Raw genomic sequence first — 18,001 nt, 5'->3', positions numbered from 1 at the left:
TCTGGCGTCCAGATCTCACAACTGGGAGGCACACATGGCCCGCAACTGCTGCGTTTGGTTTGCTGCCAACATTTAAAACCAGGAGTTGTTACCAAGGCCCTCTGCAACTTAGACCCTGTTCCCAAATAAAATTGGGCTGGGGTCTAGCTGAGAGGTAGAATGCCCCTGGGTTCAATCCCCAGTGTCACACATACAAAAAATAAAACCAGGAGTTGTAAAAATACGGATTTCAGGCTTCTGGAAGATTAGGTCAGGAACTGCTGGGCCTATATCCCTACCAGCTGCACGGAGCAGGGGCTGCCTAGTTTAGAAGGGCCCCCCTGTCCCCACTCACTGATGAGCTGGCAGTATTGGAGATGCTGTATGACAGCAAAAATAACAATGTTAGACAATTCACCTAGTTATTCTGGAGTTCCCTTACCTCTTGACAAAGTTCTGACACTTTTTTTGCTACTGGGGATGGAACCCAGGGGCATTCTACCTCCAAACTACACCCACAGCCCTATTTTTTCTTTATTTGGAAATAGGGTCTCACTGAGTTGCAAAGGGCCTAAGTAGTAGCTGAGGCTGGCTGCAAACTGCAATCTTCCTGTCTCGGCCTCCCAAATGCTGGGATTACAAGCGTGTGCCACCACTCCCAGCTAGCCTTTTTCTGTATGTGTGTGTGGTACTGGGGGTGAAACCTAGGGGTTTTTCTACCTCCGGGCTATACTCCCAAACCTGTTCTATACTTTACTTGGAAACAGGGTCTAAGTTGCTGAGAGCCTCATTAAGTAGCTGAGGCTGGCTTTGAACCTGTGCAATCCTCCTGTCTCAGCCTCCCAAGCACTGGGATTACAAACATGCGCCACCATGCCTGGCCTAGCCCTTTATTTATTTATTTATTTATTTATATTTGGGGGGAGGTGGTACTGGCGTTCTTGGAAACCCTTCTACCTCCGGGCTACACTCCTAGGCCTATTTTAATATATATTTTAACATTTGGAAACGGTCTCTTAAGCCAGCAAGGCTGGCTTCAAACCTGCGCGATCCTCCTGTCTCCACCTCCCAAGTGCGTGTGCGCCACCAAGCCCGGCTACTTTTAAAACAGGACCTCACAAGGTTGCTAAGAGTCTCACTACTAAGCCAGGTGTAGTGGCACACACTTGTACTCCCAGCATTTGGGAAGCTGAGACAGGAGGATCACGGTTCATGGACAGCAGCAGCTACTTAGTGAGGCCCTTTGCAACTCAGTGAGACCCAGTTTCAAAATAAAAAATAAGGCTGGGCATGGTAGCACACACACTTGTAATCCCAGCATTCTGGAGGATTGTGGTCTGCTGGTTCCCTGACAGCCTCAGCTACTTAGCCTCAGCAACTCAGTAAGACTTTGTTTCAAAAAATAAAGACTAAAAAATAGTGCTGGAGGTGTAGCTCTGAGCTACTATGCCCCTGGGTTCCATGTCCAGTACTGCAAAAAAAAAAAAAAAGAGTCTACTTGCTGAGGCTGTCCTCAAACCTGAAATCCTCTGTTTCAGCTTCCCAAGTACTTAGATTACAGGTGTGTGCCACCACGCCTGGCTCCTTCAACACTTTCTTCAACTGGGGCCATCAGTCCTGTATTTTACTTTCATAAACAACTGGTGTCCAAGACAAACCAAGGATTCTGCAAGTCAGATACATACAGGACATTTATAAAAAGAACTCGGGGAAGTTCCTCAACCACAGCCGTACCTGCATTTGAAACACAGCTTTCAGGTATTTGGAGAACACATTATCATCATAGCTTGGCTGTGGAGGTAGACTGCACAGGTCTTATCAAATCATTTCTACTGAGACGGGTAATTTACTTGCCCCGCTTCTCTCCATACAAAATTGTCAAGAGCATGCTCAGCTCAGCATGCGCCGGCCATCCAGTTTTCTGTCAGATCCAAGACCGCATGAAGCCGAGGCCGGGTAAGAAGGCCCGGCTCAGGCCGAGAATCCGCACGCTGCTTTCCAGGTCCTGAGCCACAGCTGTCTAGTCATTCACCTCCATCCAGTAGACGTTTGTAAATGTCTTGCTGTCCATTTTGTCAATGAACAGGCAGCCCTGCAGGTGGTCCACCTCATGCTGAATGATGCGGGCGGTCCATCCGCTCGCCTGCCACACCACCTCCTCTCCGTTGAGGTCCAGCCCTGCAAAGAAAGTGCGGCCGAGTGAGGTGAGGCCAGACGGAACTGCACTCACAGCTTCTCTGCTGTCCCCCATCTCTGCCTGTTACTGCTCACTAAAGGCTGCATCAGGAAGCAAATGGAGGAGTGGGGTGTGGTGGCGCACGCCTGCCAGTGATCTCAGTACTTGGGAGGTGGAGACAGGAGTATCCTAGGTCAGAGAACAGTTCCAGCAACTTTACAAGGCTGTCTGCAATTTAATGAGACCCTATAATATAGAAGCCAAGTGTCTGACACACACCTGTTATCCCAGTACTAAGAAGGCTGAGACAGAAGCATTGCCAGTTCAAGGCCAGCCTCAGCCAATTTAGCAGGACCTGTTTCAAAATAAAAAAAGGCCAGCCAGCTGTGGCTTGTAATCCCACTACTTGGGGGGCTGAGACAGGAGTATCACAGCTTTGAAGCCAGCCCCAGCAACTTAGCGAGACCCTCCACAACCTAGTGAGACCCCGTTACAAAATTTAAATAAATAAATACTGGAGAGCCGGGCGTGGTGGCACACACTTGAAATCCCAGCATTTGGGAGGTTGAGACAGGAGGATCGCCAGCCTCAGCTACTTAGTGAGGCCCTTTACAATTCAGTGAGACGTTTCAAAATGAAGAAAAAAAGTAGGGCAGTAGGTAGACTGCCCCTTTGTTTCATCACCAGTACAAAAAAACAAAAAAAGTAGATAGCAGTCCTGTTTCTCCTAAAAAAAAGACACCCCCAGACAGGCATGGTGGCTGGTGGCGAATGCTTGTAATCCCAGCATTTGGGAGGCTGAGACAGAACGATCGCGGTTAGCGGACAGTCTCAGCTACTTTGGCCCTTTGAAACTCAGTGATAACGTGTTTCAAAGTAAAAAAAAAAAAAAAAAAAAAAAAAAAAATAGAGCTGGCAGTGTAGCTCGGAGGTAGAATGCCCTAGGTTCCATCCCCAGTGCAGCAAAAATAAATTTTCATCTACTTATTAAATAAATACATAAGTAAATGGCTGAGGGTGTAGCTCAGAGATAAAGCACCCCTGGGTTCAATTCCCAGTACCGCGCAAAACCAGCAACAACAAAACCCACATTCCACAACCCATGTGCGGCGTGGCAGGGGTGGAAAGGCTCACTAAACGCTGGGCCAAGCTGGGCCCGCCAACCCGGCCCGCCAGAACCGGGGCCGGCGCGCGCGGCCGCACCTGACACCTGCACGGCCTGGAAGCGGGGCACGTGCGCCAGGAAGCCGGCGACGCTGGCGCAGCCCTCGGGGAAGGTGACGACGCGGCTGTCGAGCACGCGCAGGCGCGGGTTCACGAGCACGCGCAGCGGGAAGGGCTCCACCTGGCGCAGCTCGCGCAGGCGCGGCGCCATGGCGCGGCAGAGCGGCTCGGGCAGCTCGGCGGCGAACACCTGCAGCGGCACGCCCAGCTGCGGCGCGCTCAGCCCCACGCAGCGCCGGCGCCGCAGCTCCTGCGCCAGCCGCCGGCCCAGCCGCCGCAGCTCGGGCCCCGCCAGCTGCGCGGGCGCCACCGGGGCCGCCACGGCCCGCAGCGCGGGGTCGCCCACCTGGCACACGTGCGCGAAGGGCGGCCGCGGCGCGCCGCGCACCAGGCGCCTCACGACCTTCCAGTAGGAGCGCGCGCGCGCCGGGCCCTCCGGCCCGTCGGCCCAGGAGCTGCAGGCCCGCGCCGCGCAGCCCGGCGCCCGCGGCCGCAGCCCCGCCAGCCGCGCGAGCACCGGCCCCGCCATGGCGCCCAGGCCCGCGGGGGATGCCGGGAAGGAGGCGCCGCGACGGGAGGACGGAAGTCGCGCGGGGACAGTCGGACACTTTATTGTTACACTCCAGCCGGCACGGGGGGGGGGGGGCGGAAGTGCCCTGCGTCCACCGGCTCAGCCTCCCGGAAGCTAGCCCCGGGACTCGGCCTGGGGCCCCTCGCCGGGCAGCGCGGCCGGCGACGGCTCGGCCTCGGGCGGCGCCCCCTGCGGCGGCTCCAGGGGCTGCGCGGCCTCCGCGCCGGCCGGGGCAGCTGCAGCGGTGGGCCCCGGGCCAGGCTCCTCGGCCGCCGGCTCCAGTGCCGGAGCCGGGAGCTCGGGCACCACCAACTCCTTGTCATCCAGGGAGAAGACCGGCTCTCTCTTGGGCAGGATAGAGGCGAGGGGCTCCTGGATGACTGCGATGTCCACGTGTCCCAGGTTGCCATACTTGGAGAGCTGAGCGGGTGGGATACCTGACCCAGATGGGAGGGAAGGCAAAGTAGGAAAAACATTATCAGTCGGATTCAATGTAAGCCGGGCCGGGCGCTCGCTTGTAATCCTAGCTTTCCAGAGGCTGAGACTGAAGGATCGCGGTTAATGGACAGCCTTAGTTATTAGGCCCTTAGCAACTCAGTGAGACCCTGTTTCAAAAATTAAAAAATAAAGCTGGGCGTGGTGGCACACGCTTGTAATCCCTGTGCTTGAGAGGCTTGAGACAGGAGGATCACACAGGTTCAAAGCCAGCCTCAGCTACTTAGTGAGGTTCTCAGCAACTTAGTGAGACCCCGTTTCCAAATAAAATATATAATAGGTCTGGGAGTATAGCCCAGAGGTAGAAAGCTCCTGGGTTCCACCCCCAGTACCACCAATAAATAAATAAATAATAGCACTGGGGGTGTAGCTCAGAGGTAGAATGCCCTTGGGTTCCATCCCCAGTACTGCAAAAATAAATAAATTAAATTCCGTGCAGGAGCCACGGGGTAGGGGGAACACTTAAAGGGAAGAAACACATAAAATTAAAATTTTCATTACAGCAAAAACCACATCTTTGTGATATGGGACAGGAAGTAATACTCTTACTGTAAAGCAAGACCACAGAAGGCAATCTGGAGCAGCAGGTAGGAGGGTGTCTGGAGACAGGGCCAGGAAGAGATCAATGCACACCAGCTTCCTGGGACAGATCGCCAGGAAAAGCTGTGGCCAAGGTGGAGGGCGGACACTCAGCCAGTGACCGCTAACCTACTGCCCTTTGAGAAGTTATGCCTCCCTCACTCCTCACAAGGAGGCGACACAGGAAAGAGAAAGCAAATTGTGAAACTTTAAAAAATCCCTTCCCCTTGGGCTAGGAGGACAGCTCAGTGGTAGAACATTAACATTTGCCTAGCATATTCCTGGCCCTGGGTCCTAGCTGTTGCATTCCCCCTCCCCAAAAAAGCTAAACAAATACCCCTTCTCTGGGGCTGAGGCTATAGCTCAGTGGTGGAGGGTTTGCAAGCAAGTGCAAGGCCCTGAATTTGATTCCCAGAACTGCAAAATAATCTAGGACAGAAATAAACAGGAAGTTGATTGAGGAGTGGCTAAAATGAGCATGAATGATGTGTGTGTGTGTGTGGTGTACTAGGGATGGAACCCAGGGGCATTCTACCTCCTAGCTACATCCCCAGCATGATTTTTTACTCTTTATTTTGAAACAAGGTCTCACTGAGTTGCAAAGGGTTTAAGTAGCTGAGGCTGTCTGCGAACCACAATCCTCCTGTCCCAGCCTCCCAAATGCTGGGATTTCAAGCATGAGCCACCAGGCCCAGCTCATGAATGATCTTTTTGAGGCATTGGAAATGTTTTAAATTGGATGGTTGTGCTGGGCGTGGTGGCACAACTTATAATCCCAGCATTTGGGAGGCTGAGACCAGAGGATCGAGGTTTGCGGACAGCCTCAACTACTTAGTGAGGCCCTCTGCAGCTTAGTGAGAGCTTGTTTCAAAATAAAAGAATAAAAAATGGGGCAGGGGGTGTAGCTCGGAGGTCAAATGCCCCTGGGTTCCATCCCCAAACCCGCAAAGAAAAAAAAAGATAAATAATAAAAAATAGGGAAGGGGGGCCGGGCGTGGTGGCGCACGCTTGTAATCCCAGCACTCGGGAGGCCGAGACCGGAGGATCATGGTTCGTGGACAGCCTCAGCTACTTAGTGAGGCCCTCTGCAACTCAGTGAGACCCGGTTTCAAAATAAAGAATAAAAATTAGGGCAGGGGGTGTAGCTCGGAGGTCAAATGCCCCTGGGTTCCATCTCCAGACCCGCAAAAAAAAAAAAAAAAAAAAATAGGGAAGGGGATGTAGTTCAGAGGTTGAATGTTCCTGGGTTTCATCCTCAGACCCTGCCCCCCCAAAAAAAAAGAATAAAAAATAGGGCTATGGTGTATCCTGGAGGAAGAATGCCCCTGGGTTCCATTTCCCAGTGCCGCAAATAATAAATAAATAAATAAATGGTCTGGGAGTGTAGCCCAGAGGGTTCCTTCCCCAGTACAAAAAACAAACAAACAAAAACACAAATGGGTGGGTGATTATATATCAGCAAAGCATTAATGTTTTCTCTTACCTAAAGTCAGTGCCAACTGAGCTGGTGGAAAAAGGACTTGAAGACAGCGATTTAAGTAAGGAATGAGGTCCTCCAGGTAGACTGTACAGAACTGGACAAAGAGCTCTTGCTCCCCACTGCTGAAGGCCGCCTCTTCTGCACGATGGAAGGCCAGGATTATTTTGGTTACCTAAAAGAAAACACTATCATCAATCACTAGCACACTGCATGACAGGATAACAAATACACAGCCCTCACGTTTTCATGAAGAAAGTCATTCAAACAATACATTAATCTCCTATTTAAAAGCAGAACTGTAGTCAGTCTTCACAATGTTGTCACTTCATTGATTTATTTCAGATCCCACTTGTTTTATTACTGGCATAGTTTCCAGTTCCAATGGAGGAAAATCATGGAGTTATACAGAAAATACATGTTTTGTTGTGTTCTGTTGGCACTGAGTATTGCACCCAAGAGCTTTCTACCTCTGAGCTACACCACCAGCCTTTTTAATTTATTTGTATATTTTGACACTGGGGATTGAATCTAGGGGCATTCTACCTCCAAACTATCCCCCCAGAACGTTTTTTGTTTTTTGTTTTTCAAATAGAATCTAAGTTGCTGAGGAGCTTGCTAAAGGGGCTTGCTGAGGACCTTGGAGGCAGAATGCCCCTGAATTCAATCCCCAGTATCACACACATACACAAAAAAGACAAAGTCAGTTCCATCATTTTCTTGGATCTATTACTGATCTGGTCCAGTCCCTATGGGCATCAAAGCCTACATATTCAAGCCAGGTGTGGTGGCGCACACGTGTAATGCCAGCATTCGGGAGGCTGAGACCAGAGGATGTTGGTTCACAGACAGCCTCAGCTACTTAATGAGGCCGTCCGCACCTCAGTGAGACCCTGTTTCAAAATAAAGAATAAAAAATTGGGCAGGGGGTGTAGCTTGGAGGTCAAATGCCTCTGGGTTCCATCCCCAGACCCGCAAAAACAAAAACAAACAAACAAAAACCCCTGCATATTCTTAGCCAAGTATGGTGGCACACACCTATAATCCCATTGGAAGGCTGAGACAGGAGGATCGCTGGTTCATAGCCAGCCTCAGCTACTTAGTGAGGCTCTCAGCAACCTAGTGAGACCCTGTTTCAAAATAAAATTTAGAAATAGGTCTGGGGCCGGGCATGATGGCGCATGCTTATAATCCCAGGATTTGGGAGGCAGAGACCAGAGGATCACAGTTTGTGGACAGCCTCAGCTACTTAGCGAGGCCCTTAGCAACTCAGTGAGAACCTGTTTCAAAAAATATAAAGGCTGGCCGGGCGTGGTGGCGCACGCTTGTAATCCCCGCGCTTGGGAGGCAGAGACAGGAGGATCGCGCAGGTTCGAAGCCAGCTGCGCCTACTGGCTTAGGAGACCCTGTTTCCAAATAAAAAATGTAAAAATAGGTCTGGGATAGGTCTGGGAGTGTAGCCCAGAGGTAGAAGGGCTTCCAGGAACCCCAGTACCACACACACACAAAAAATTATATATATATGCTAAAAAATAGGACCGGGGGTGTAACTCGGAGGTAGAATCCCCCTGAGTTCCATCCCAGTACCTAAAAAATAAAAATATGTCTGGCTGTGTAGCCCAGAGGCAGAAGGCCCCTGGATTTAATCCCCAGCACCACAAAAAAAAGAAAAAAGAAAAACCCCTAATGGCACCCTAACCTCTCCAGTCAGCAGCCACTATCATATGAACTGGCTTAGTACGAAGTCCAACCACCTGTCACCAAAAAAGCCCAGGGTAGAAAGCCAATGAAAGTGCTCACCTTGGCAAGCGCGTCCTCTAAGGCTCTGGTCACATCCTGTGCCAGGGCCACTGGGCAGCAGAGACGCAGATCATTGAAAGCGACCAGAATATTGTTGAGGAAGCAGGCGAGGGGCGGGCAGTCCAGGAGCACCATGGGCGGCTGTAGCGTGCCCGGCTGAGTGGCAGGCACGGCAGCAGCTGTATTACTGCTGCCCAGGACCGCGGGGGCCGAGATGAGAGTGTACGAGTTCATTTCATCCTGGAATTTCTCCACTGCTTCCTGAAGTGCTTTCTGGAAGGTGCTGATGGCCACCCGCTGGAAAACAGGAGCCAACTGGCCCCGGAAATCAGCCCCTACCCGGCTGAAGGAAAGCCCGAAGTACATGCACTGGCCCAGCAGAGAGTCCAGGCGGCTGCCTATCCCGCGGTAAAGGTCGGTCTCCAGCACCTGCAGGAACTGGGAGACTTTCTGCAGTACCCAGCCATGGAAGATGGCACCCTCATTCACAGTGTGCTCGCCTGTGGCAGGGGGCAGCAGGGGGTCCTCATCTGAGAAGATGGCACGGTACTGGGTGATGATATCAAAGAGGTGGACCCGGCAGGCCTCGATGGTTTTTGTGATGTGGAAATAGGGATCATCATTAGGGATGGCAGTCAGGATGGAGCGGAGCCAAGCATCTCGGGCCTGAAGAAACTTCACCCTCAGCTCGGCCTCAGTGAAGACATCCATGCGCCGCAGGTAGCCAATGACACGGAGGCAGGCGGGCAGCTGGATGTTGGTCCTCAGTTGCTGGATCAGCTGGCTCAGCATCAGCTGCATGGATTGGCGCACCTCCCTCACGATGCCCTGACAACACAGGAGTGGGTCACAGCACCCTGGGAAGACGCAGCGGAACCCGCTACGCTAACCCTGAGCACTGCAGACCACCATTCCCACACTGCAGATTTCTAAAGCTGACGTGTGCAATGAAGATCCTGCATACTTCTTGTTTAAAGTTCTTACAACTTGCTGGGCTTGTAATCCCAGCTTTCAGGAGCGACTGGAGGATCGTGGTTTGCAGACAGCCTCGGCTATGTAGCAAGGCCCTTCAAAACTCAGTAAACCCTGTTTCAAAAAGAGACTAAAAAACTAGGGCTGGGGGTGTAGCTCAGAGGTAGAAGGCCCCTGGGTTCCATCCCCAGTACCGCAAAAAAAAAAAAAAATCTTAAAATTTCCCATTAAAACTTTCCATTGCAAGCTGGACATGGTAGCGCACACTTGTAATCCCAGTACTTGGGAGGCTGAGACAGGAGGATCTGGGTTCATGGGCAGCCTCAGCTATTTAGTAAGGCCCTCTGCTACTTAGTGAGACCCTGTTTCAAACTAAAGAATTAAAAGGGCTGGGAAAGTCAGGCGTGGTGGCGCACACTTGTAATCCCAGCATTTGGGAGGCTTGAGACAGGAGAATCACGGTTTGCAGACAGCCTCAGCTACTTAGTGAGGCCCTTTGCAACTCAGTGAGACCCTGTTTCAAAATAATGAATAAAAAATAGGGCTGGGTGTAGCTCGGAGGTCGAATGCTCCTGGGTTCAATCTCCAGGAGCGCGAGCGCGCGCGCGCACACACACACACACACACACACACACACCCCAAAAAAAAGAACTTCCCACTGCAATCAATAAAATTCCAACTATCTCAGAGCCTCCAGGCCCTGCCTGGTTCTCAAGCTCTAACTGCTTCCTGATGCCCCACCTCTGCTCAGCACAGCCAGGAAACGGGCCATCTCTGATCCCGGAACACTCCGATCTTCCCACTTGAGGCCTCTACTTGTCCTTCCTACTTTTGCTTTCTCCCCAAATCTCGTGGCTGCTCTTTCTCATCAGTTAGGTCTCGGCTAAATGTTACCTCACTGGAAAGAGTACTGGTGGCCGCTGTCACCCACCCTTGCCTCCCTCTTCCCCATTCCCTGGCTTATTTTCTTCAGACACTTCCCACTGTCTGAAATGATCGTGCTATTTATTTGTCAACGATCGCACCTCCACTAGAACGTAAGAGAGCCTCAGCCTAACTGCTCTGCTCAGTCACATGCCAGCAGCTAGGATCGGTGCCTGGCACAAGCTGGACACATATCTTTGAATGGCTGGACCCATGTTTCCTATCAAGCCTGCTTGGCTGGTAGACACTGATGTGCACTATCTAACCACTGAGTCACAACCACAGAATGAATGATTCCAAGAAAGCCAGCACGAGTGACCTGAGTACGCGGGTACCTGGATGACGGGGATGGAGGAGTACTTCCTTTCCAGTCGGCGTACGTAGGCTGCAAGTTCCAGGGCTTCCTCGTAATAGCTATTCCGAACACAGGTGTCCATGAGCTGAGGAATCTCCAGAATTTCCAGGATTTCTGTGTGCCGGTTTAGAGTCAGGGTGTTCATCCGGCGGTTGGAGCTGATCTCTTCAGCTTCCTTCACAAAGGTCCTAGAAACGAGGACAGTGCAGATCCCTTACTGCTCTGTACCACACTTTAGCCAGTGACCAAGCACTTACTGTGATCTGCCGGGCTGGATGCCTTACCTGATTTAATACTCACACCAAGCCGGGCGTGGTGGCACACACTTGTAATCCCAGCCTTTGGGAGGCTGAGACAGGGCCTCAAGCTGAGGCCCTTTGTAACTCAGTGAGACCCTGTTTCAAAATAAAGAATAAAAAATAGGGCTAGGGGTAGGTCGGAGGTAAAATGCCCCTGGGTTCCATTGCCAGTACTGAAAAAAAAACCTCACACCAAACCACTTGACAGATGTGTGTGTGTGTGTGTGTGTGTGTGTGTGTGTGTGTTTTTGCAGTGAGTGGTACTGGGAATTGAACCAGGGGCATTCTACCTCCAAGCTACATCTCGAGTCCTATTTATTTTGAAACAGGATCTTAGGTTCAAGGCTAACTGGGGCAATTTAGTAATGCCCCAGGGCTTCACTAAATTTTTGAGACTGGCCTTGAACCTATAATTCTCCTCTATCAGCCTCTCTAAAATAGGTATTACAGACATTTGCCACCTAGCCTGGCTTCTTGTGGGATTTCTTTTATTTTTATTCTTATTTTTTGCAGTACTGGGGTTGGAATGCAGGAGCGTTCTACCTCTGAGCTACACCCCCAGCCCTATTTTTTACTCTTTATTTTGAAAAAGGATCTCACTGAGTTGCAAAGGGCCTCAATAAGTAGTAGCTGAGGCTGTCCTTGAACTGCAATCCTCCTATCTCACCCTCCCTAATGCTGGGATTACAAGTGTGTGCCGCCATGCCCAGCTATTGTGTGTGTGTGTGTATGTGTACTGGGGATAAAACTCAGGGGTATTCTACCTCTGAGATCAACTCCAGTCCTATTAAAAACAAACAAAAAAGTTTCACTAAGTTGCTACGGGCTTTTACTAAGTTACTGAGGCTGGTCATAAACCTGCGATCCTCCTGTCTCAGCCTCTTCCCAAGTAATGGGATTGTAGGCATGCACCACCATGCCCAGCTTAAGGGAATTTTTTTTGTTTTTTCAGTACTGGGGATTGAACCCAGGGGAATTTTATCTCTCTTCTACACTCCAACATTATGTATTTTTTGTTTTGAAACAGGGAAACGGTCTAAGTTGTGGAGGGCCTCACAAAGTACCTGAGGCTGGCCTTGAACCTGTGATCCTCCTGTCTCAGCCCCCATCCCCCAAGTACTAGGATTACAGGAGTGCCTCACCATGCCTGGGCTATTGAGAAAAAATTTTTCCCCCCTGAGTACTTGGAATAGAACCCAGGGGCATTCAGCAGCATTCTATCTCCAAGCTATACCCCACACACACCCTATTTCCCATTCTTTTTTTTTTTTTTTGGTGTGTGTGTGTGTATGTGTGTGTGTGTGTGTATGTGTGTGTGTGTGTGTGTGTGTGTGTGTGTGTGTGGTGCTGGTGATGGAACCAGGGGCATTCTACCTCTGAGTTACACCCCTACCCCTATTTTTTTTTTTTATTCCTTATTTTCAATTAAGGTCTCATTAGGTTGCAGAGGGTATCACTAAGTAACTGTGGCTGGCCACAAACCTGTGATCCTCTTGTCTCAGCCTCCCACATACTGGGATTACAAGCATGTGCCACCATACCCTGCTTGGTTTTGAATGGCATTACTAAATTGCCCCAGTTAGCCTCGAACCTATGATCCTTCTGTCTCAGCCTCCTAAGTACTGGGATTATAAGCAACTACCACCATGCTTGGCTAATTACTTTATTTTTTGTACCAGTATTGAATCCAGGGGCAATCTACCTCTGAGATACACCTCACACCGTGTGTGTGTGTGTGTGTGTGTGTAATGGAGATGGAACTCAGGAGCATTCTACCTCGGAGCTACACCCCCCAGCCCTATTTCTTATTCTTTATTTTGAAACAGGGTCTCACTGGGATTATAAGCAACTACTACCATGCTTGGCTAATTATTTTTTGTACCAGTATTGAATCCAGGGGCAATCTACCTCTGAGATACACCTCACGCCTTCTTTGTGTGTGTGTGTGTGTGTGTGTGTGTGTGTGTGTGTGTGTGTGTGTGTAATGGGGATGGAACCGAGGAGCATTCTACCTCGGAGCTACACCCCCAGCCCTATTTCTTATTCTTTATTTTGAAACAGGGTCTCACTGAGTTGCAAAGAGCCTCACTAAATTGCTGCAGCTGTCCACGAACCGCCATACTTTGTTCTCAGCCTCCAGAATGCTGGGATTACAAGCCTGCACCATCATGCCCGGCTAAACCCTTTTTATTTATTTATTTATTTATTTATTTATTTATTTAGAGGTACCAGGGATGGAACCCAGAGGCTTTCTACCTCTGGGCTATACCCCCAGACCTGTTTTATATTATTTGGACACAAGGTCTCACTAAGTTGCTGAGAACCTCACTAAGTAGCTGAGGGTGGCTTTGAACCTGTGCAATTCTCCTGTCTCAGCCTCCCAAGCGCTGGGATTACAAGCGTGTGCCACCACACCTGGCTTATTTTTATTTTGAAACAGGGTCTCATTAGGTTGTTGCTTGCTAAAATGCTGAGGCTGGACTCAAATCTGTGATCCTCCTGTCCCAGCCTCCCAAGTACTGAGATTACAGGTTATGTACCCAGCTAGTTATGATTTTCATAATAAAGCACAAACTAGCCAAAAGTCACAGTTCTACACCAAGTCCCGTCAGATTTTAATCTCCTTAGTTACTTGGTCAACCTTTGTCCCCACCAGTCTACCTTCTCTGTTTCTTGCCTATAGCAATTACAGAGACCTGCAATCTCTCATCTATTTTGAGGCACAGAAGGTAACAAAAGTTGCTGTCAGGAGAAAAACTTGAATCATGAAAAGCACGAGAAAAATTTGAATCATGAAAAGCTGGACTGCAGAAGGAGGGATACTGGACTGAGGATCTAGATACAATATGGCTCAAAATGGAAGGACTTCTGATCATCTTTAGTGTCCCCAAATAGGAGGATTTCCTTGTCAGCTTCCTAGCAATGAGCAGATGACCTCCGATCCAAGCTGTTGTGTGTATATAATTACATAAACGAACACATCTATTAAGCTGACAGTTATAGTGTATGTCAGATCCAGTGATAAATACTTCGCAGGGGTCCATTTTATCTAGTACTCACAACTCTGACTTGAAAACGTTCTAGCTGTGTTCTTGGAGATCTCCCTAACCTCTGGGTCTCGACTGCCGCACTTGTAAAATGAGAATCACAGTACCTACCTCGAAGGCGGTTTGTGCGGTTTAAACACTAATACAGTGCTCAGCGGAGAGCCTGGCACATGGTGTGTGCACTGGGTGTTAACTATTTCTACCAGCCTAGTTGTCAGCTCTTACAGCTAAGAGCCCCGGGACGCCGCACCTGCAGCTCTGCTGGAAGCTGGGCAAGCGGTCGAGCAGGCGGCCCAGGGACGCCTCCACGTCGCCGAAGAGGCGGTGGATACGCTCCGTGCACTCGGCGCCGCGGATGAAGGTCTTGTAGTTGGCGAAGGCCAAGTCGCGCGTCTGCTGCAGCAGCTGCGCCCGCTCCTCGGCCAGGCGCTCGGGCTCGCGCCGCAGCCGCTCCAGCCCGGAGCCGCTCAATTCCCGGAGGTAGCGGCCCACGTCGGGCCGCTCCCGCCACTGGGCCTCGGGGAAGCGGTCGCGGAATAGCGACGCCAGGAGCCCTTCATCCTCCACCTCCCCGAGAGCCGCCGCCGTGGCAGTGGCAGTGGCCGAGGCCGAGGACGTGGCTGAGGAGGGGACAGCAGCCGCCGCCACCGCCATCTTTCCGACCGAAGCGCCGCTTCCCCTACGAACCACAGAGGGCGCTGGCCCCGCTCCTACGACCGGAAGCAACGGAGGCGCACTTCCTGTCTCTATGGTTGCTTCGGAGGACCTGCAGGCGGGGGCTAGAGAGGCCGGATAGGCCGTTGCCAGGGAACAGCTGGTGTCCGGCTTCCGCTTCCGGTTAGTGGAGCACGTGGTTCCGGTGCTCCAGCCCAGAGGGAAAATGCGGCCTTTGACTGAAGAGGAGACCCGAGTGATGTTTGAGAAGATCGCAAAATAGTAGGAGCAGGAGGGCGGGCGCGGGGACGTGTGTGTGGTGGGCCCTGGGTGGCGTGGGGACGCGGTGCCGGGACGCTTCCGTTCTGGGCGGCTTCCAGTCCCCTTTTTACCCTCAGCATCGGGGAGAATCTTCAGCTGCTGGTGGACAGGCCCGACGGCACCTACTGTTTCAGGCTGCATAACGACCGGGTGTACTACGTGAGGTGAGGCCGGGCCGGCCGAACGTGCGGGTCTGGGTGGAGGCCGGGTCCCCGCAGCCTCCTTCACTCGAAACCTTCCTCCCCATGACCCCCCTCAGCGAGAAGATCTTAAAGCTGGCCGCCAATATCTCCGGGGACAAGCTGGTGTCGCTGGGGACCTGCTTCGGAAAATTCACCAAGACCCACAAGTTCCGGTTGCACGTTACAGCTCTGGATTACCTCGCTCCCTATGCCAAGGTTTGTGGGTTTGCTTTCCATTTTGCCACCGGGGATGGTCAAAAATGAGGGCCACGTCAGAGGGCATATAATTGGGCAGCTTCTTTTCCATAGAGTCCTGAACAGTGCTTGGTTTAGTGCCAGTACGTGGAGATGTTCGTAGGTGTCCTTGTTCGGATGGGGTTAGGGATCTGACAGAGGGCCTTGCAACTGCTTAGCGTTGTTATCTCCAGCAAAGTGCAGACCCAATTCAAGGTTAGAAATCAGATGAGTGACCCCCGGGTGGGATGGTTTACACCCGTGACCCCAGTACTTGAGATGGGAGGATTACAGGTTTGAGGACAGCCGGAGCAAGTACTAAGACTTTCAGCAACCCAGAAAGACCCTGTTTCAAAACAAAAACTAAAATTGGACTGGAGATTGCAGTTTTGAGGTATAATGCCCGAGTCCAATCCCCGTTAACACTCAAACACACAAAGAGAGTTGGGGGAGAGGGAGAGGGGAGAAAAGGGAAGGCAGATAAATTGCTGTGATGAGGCTGAGACAGAAGGATTGCAGCATCAGGGCCAGCCTCAGCAACTTGTGAGGCTCTTTGCAACTCAGTGAGACCCTGTTTCAAGATAAAGAATAAAAAATAAAAAAATATAGGACTGGGGGTGTAGCTCAGAGGTAGAATGTCTCTGGGTTCAATCCCTGGGCGGGGGGGGGGGGGGGGGGCTGTCTATGGGAGGTTTTTTGTACTGGAGGTTGAACCCAGGAGCACTCTACCTCTGAGCTATACCCCAGCCCTATTTTATTTTTTATTTTGAAACAGTTGCTAAGACTATCCTCAAACTTTCTCATGTCCTGTCTAAGACCCCCAAATATTGGGATTATAGGCATGCACCACCACACCCAGCTGGGAGAAATTCTTTGTAGAGCTGAGGAAACTTCATGCCAGCTCTGTTCATGGAATGAACAATTTGAGAGAAACTTGCATCACCCCCTCCCCTTAAATTCTTTCTAAGCCGGGCGTGGTGGCGCACCCTTGAAATCCTAACGCTTGGGAGGCTGAGACAGGAGGATCCCACAGGTTCAAAGCCACCCTCAGATACTCAGTGAGGCTCTCAGCAACTTAGTGAGACCCTGTTTCCAAATAAATTATAAAATAGGTCTGGGAGTATAGCCCGGAGGTAGAAAAGCCCCTGGGTTCCACCCCCAGTACCACACACACACACACAAAAAAATTCTTTCTAGAAATTAATTACAGAGCCAGGCATGATGGTGCACACTTACAATCCCAGTATTTCAGAGGCAAAGACAAGAAGATCACAGGTTTGTGACCAGCCTCAGCCAGCTTAGTGAGGCCCTCTGCAACTTAGTAAGATCCTGTTTCAAAATAAAAAGTAAGCCAGATGTGGTGGCGCACGCTTGTAATCCCAGTGCTTGGGAGGCTAAGACAGGAGTAATGCAGGTTCAAAGCCTGCCATCCCCAACGTGGTGAGGCCCTGTTTCCAAATAAGAAATAAAATTGGGCTGGGGATTTAGCTCAGAGGTAAAATGCCCCTGTGTTCAACTCCCAGCACCCCCCAAAAAAAAAAAAAAATCACAGAACCAGTAGCTAACTCATCTGCAACATTCCCCCCTTTCCTACAGTATAAAGTATGGGTAAAGCCTGGAGCAGAGCAGTCCTTCCTGTATGGAAATCATGTTTTGAAATCTGGTCTCGGTCGAATCACTGAAAACACTTCTCAGTACCAGGGAGTGGTGGTATACTCCATGGCAGACATCCCTTTGGTGAGTAGAAGTACTAACTGTTACAAGAAGCAAGTGCCATCTATTCTATTTATTTATTTTGTGGGTCTGGGGATGGAACCCAGGGACATTCAACCTTCCGAGCTATACCCCTTCTACTTATTTTTTTTATTCTTTATTTTGAAACAAAGCCGGGCGTGGTGGTGCACACTTGTAGTCCCAGCATTCGGGAGGCTGAGACCAGAGGATCGCCGTACGCGGACAGCCTCAGCTACTTAGGCCCTCTGCAACTCAGTGTGACCCTGTTTCAAAATAAAGAATAAAAAAGAAGGCAGGGGGTGTAACTCGGAGGTCAAATGCCCCTGGGTTCCATCCCCAAACCCGCAAAAAAAGAAAATTATTTTGAAACAGGGTCTCACTAAGTAAAGAATAAAAATAGGGCTGGGGGTGTATCTCAGAGGTACAATGCCCCTGGGTTCCATCCTCAGTACCCCGCCAAAAAATAAATGAATGAGTAAATGAATAAATAAATGGGCAAAAGACAAGAACTGTGGTTTTCATCTTTGTGAATCATGTCTGTTCTTTTAAATCCCAGGGTTTTGGAGTGGCAGCAAAGTCTACACAAGAGTGCAGGAAAGTTGACCCCATGGCGATTGTGGTGTTCCATCAGGCGGACATTGGGGAATACGTACGACACGAAGAGACGCTGACTTAAAGGGACGTCATCGCCAGGACTCGGCCCGTGGAAGGGCCTCGCTTCCATCCTGTCCGCAGACGCCGTGCCCTGCTGGATTTTGTCAGCACTCTGGGACCTCTCCAGGCCTTGCCGGCTTTAACGTTCTCTCTGACGAATGCAGGCTGGATCTTACGATACAGAAACAGCTCGAGAATGGAATTTCAGACCCGTGTATTTGTAACTAAATAGAATATTCTTATATTTGGGTCATCCTCATATTTTGATCAGAGGGCTTCTTGTTCTAAGTAACAAGTTCTAAATCCTTGGGACTGAGGACAAGA

At 50.6% G+C, this 18,001-nt stretch overlaps 2 protein-coding genes across 3 annotated transcripts; one reads left to right on the top strand and one right to left on the bottom strand.

The window, feature by feature from the left end:
* Window positions 1–1,999: 1,999 nt before the first annotated feature.
* COG8 (component of oligomeric golgi complex 8) lies at window positions 2,000–14,552 on the bottom strand (the record flags this gene model as incomplete). Its single annotated transcript, XM_080703481.1, has 6 exons — window positions 2,000–2,157; window positions 4,208–4,387; window positions 6,508–6,676; window positions 8,302–9,129; window positions 10,533–10,740; window positions 14,149–14,552. 6 exons carry the CDS (start codon window positions 14,550–14,552, stop codon window positions 2,000–2,002), a joined length of 1,947 nt encoding a protein of 648 aa, XP_080559607.1.
* Window positions 14,553–14,778: 226 nt separating this feature from the next.
* Window positions 14,779–17,699, top strand: NIP7 (nucleolar pre-rRNA processing protein NIP7; the record flags this gene model as incomplete). Of its 2 annotated transcripts, XM_080704376.1 has the most annotated exons (5): window positions 14,779–14,834; window positions 14,951–15,037; window positions 15,133–15,271; window positions 16,886–17,026; window positions 17,580–17,699. In XM_080704376.1, the coding sequence occupies 5 exons, from the start codon at window positions 14,779–14,781 to the stop codon at window positions 17,697–17,699; spliced, it is 543 nt and encodes a 180-aa protein (XP_080560502.1). The 2 variants fall into 2 exon arrangements, with proteins under 2 accessions (XP_080560502.1, XP_080560503.1); XM_080704377.1 differs by lacking the exon at window positions 16,886–17,026.
* Between the last annotated feature and the right edge of the window lie 302 nt (window positions 17,700–18,001).

Source organism: Muscardinus avellanarius, assembly GCF_963383645.1.
Source record: "Muscardinus avellanarius genome assembly, chromosome: 10".
NCBI classification, from domain to species: Eukaryota; Metazoa; Chordata; class Mammalia; order Rodentia; family Gliridae; genus Muscardinus; species Muscardinus avellanarius.
This window is presented reverse-complemented; position numbering and strand designations above follow the sequence as displayed.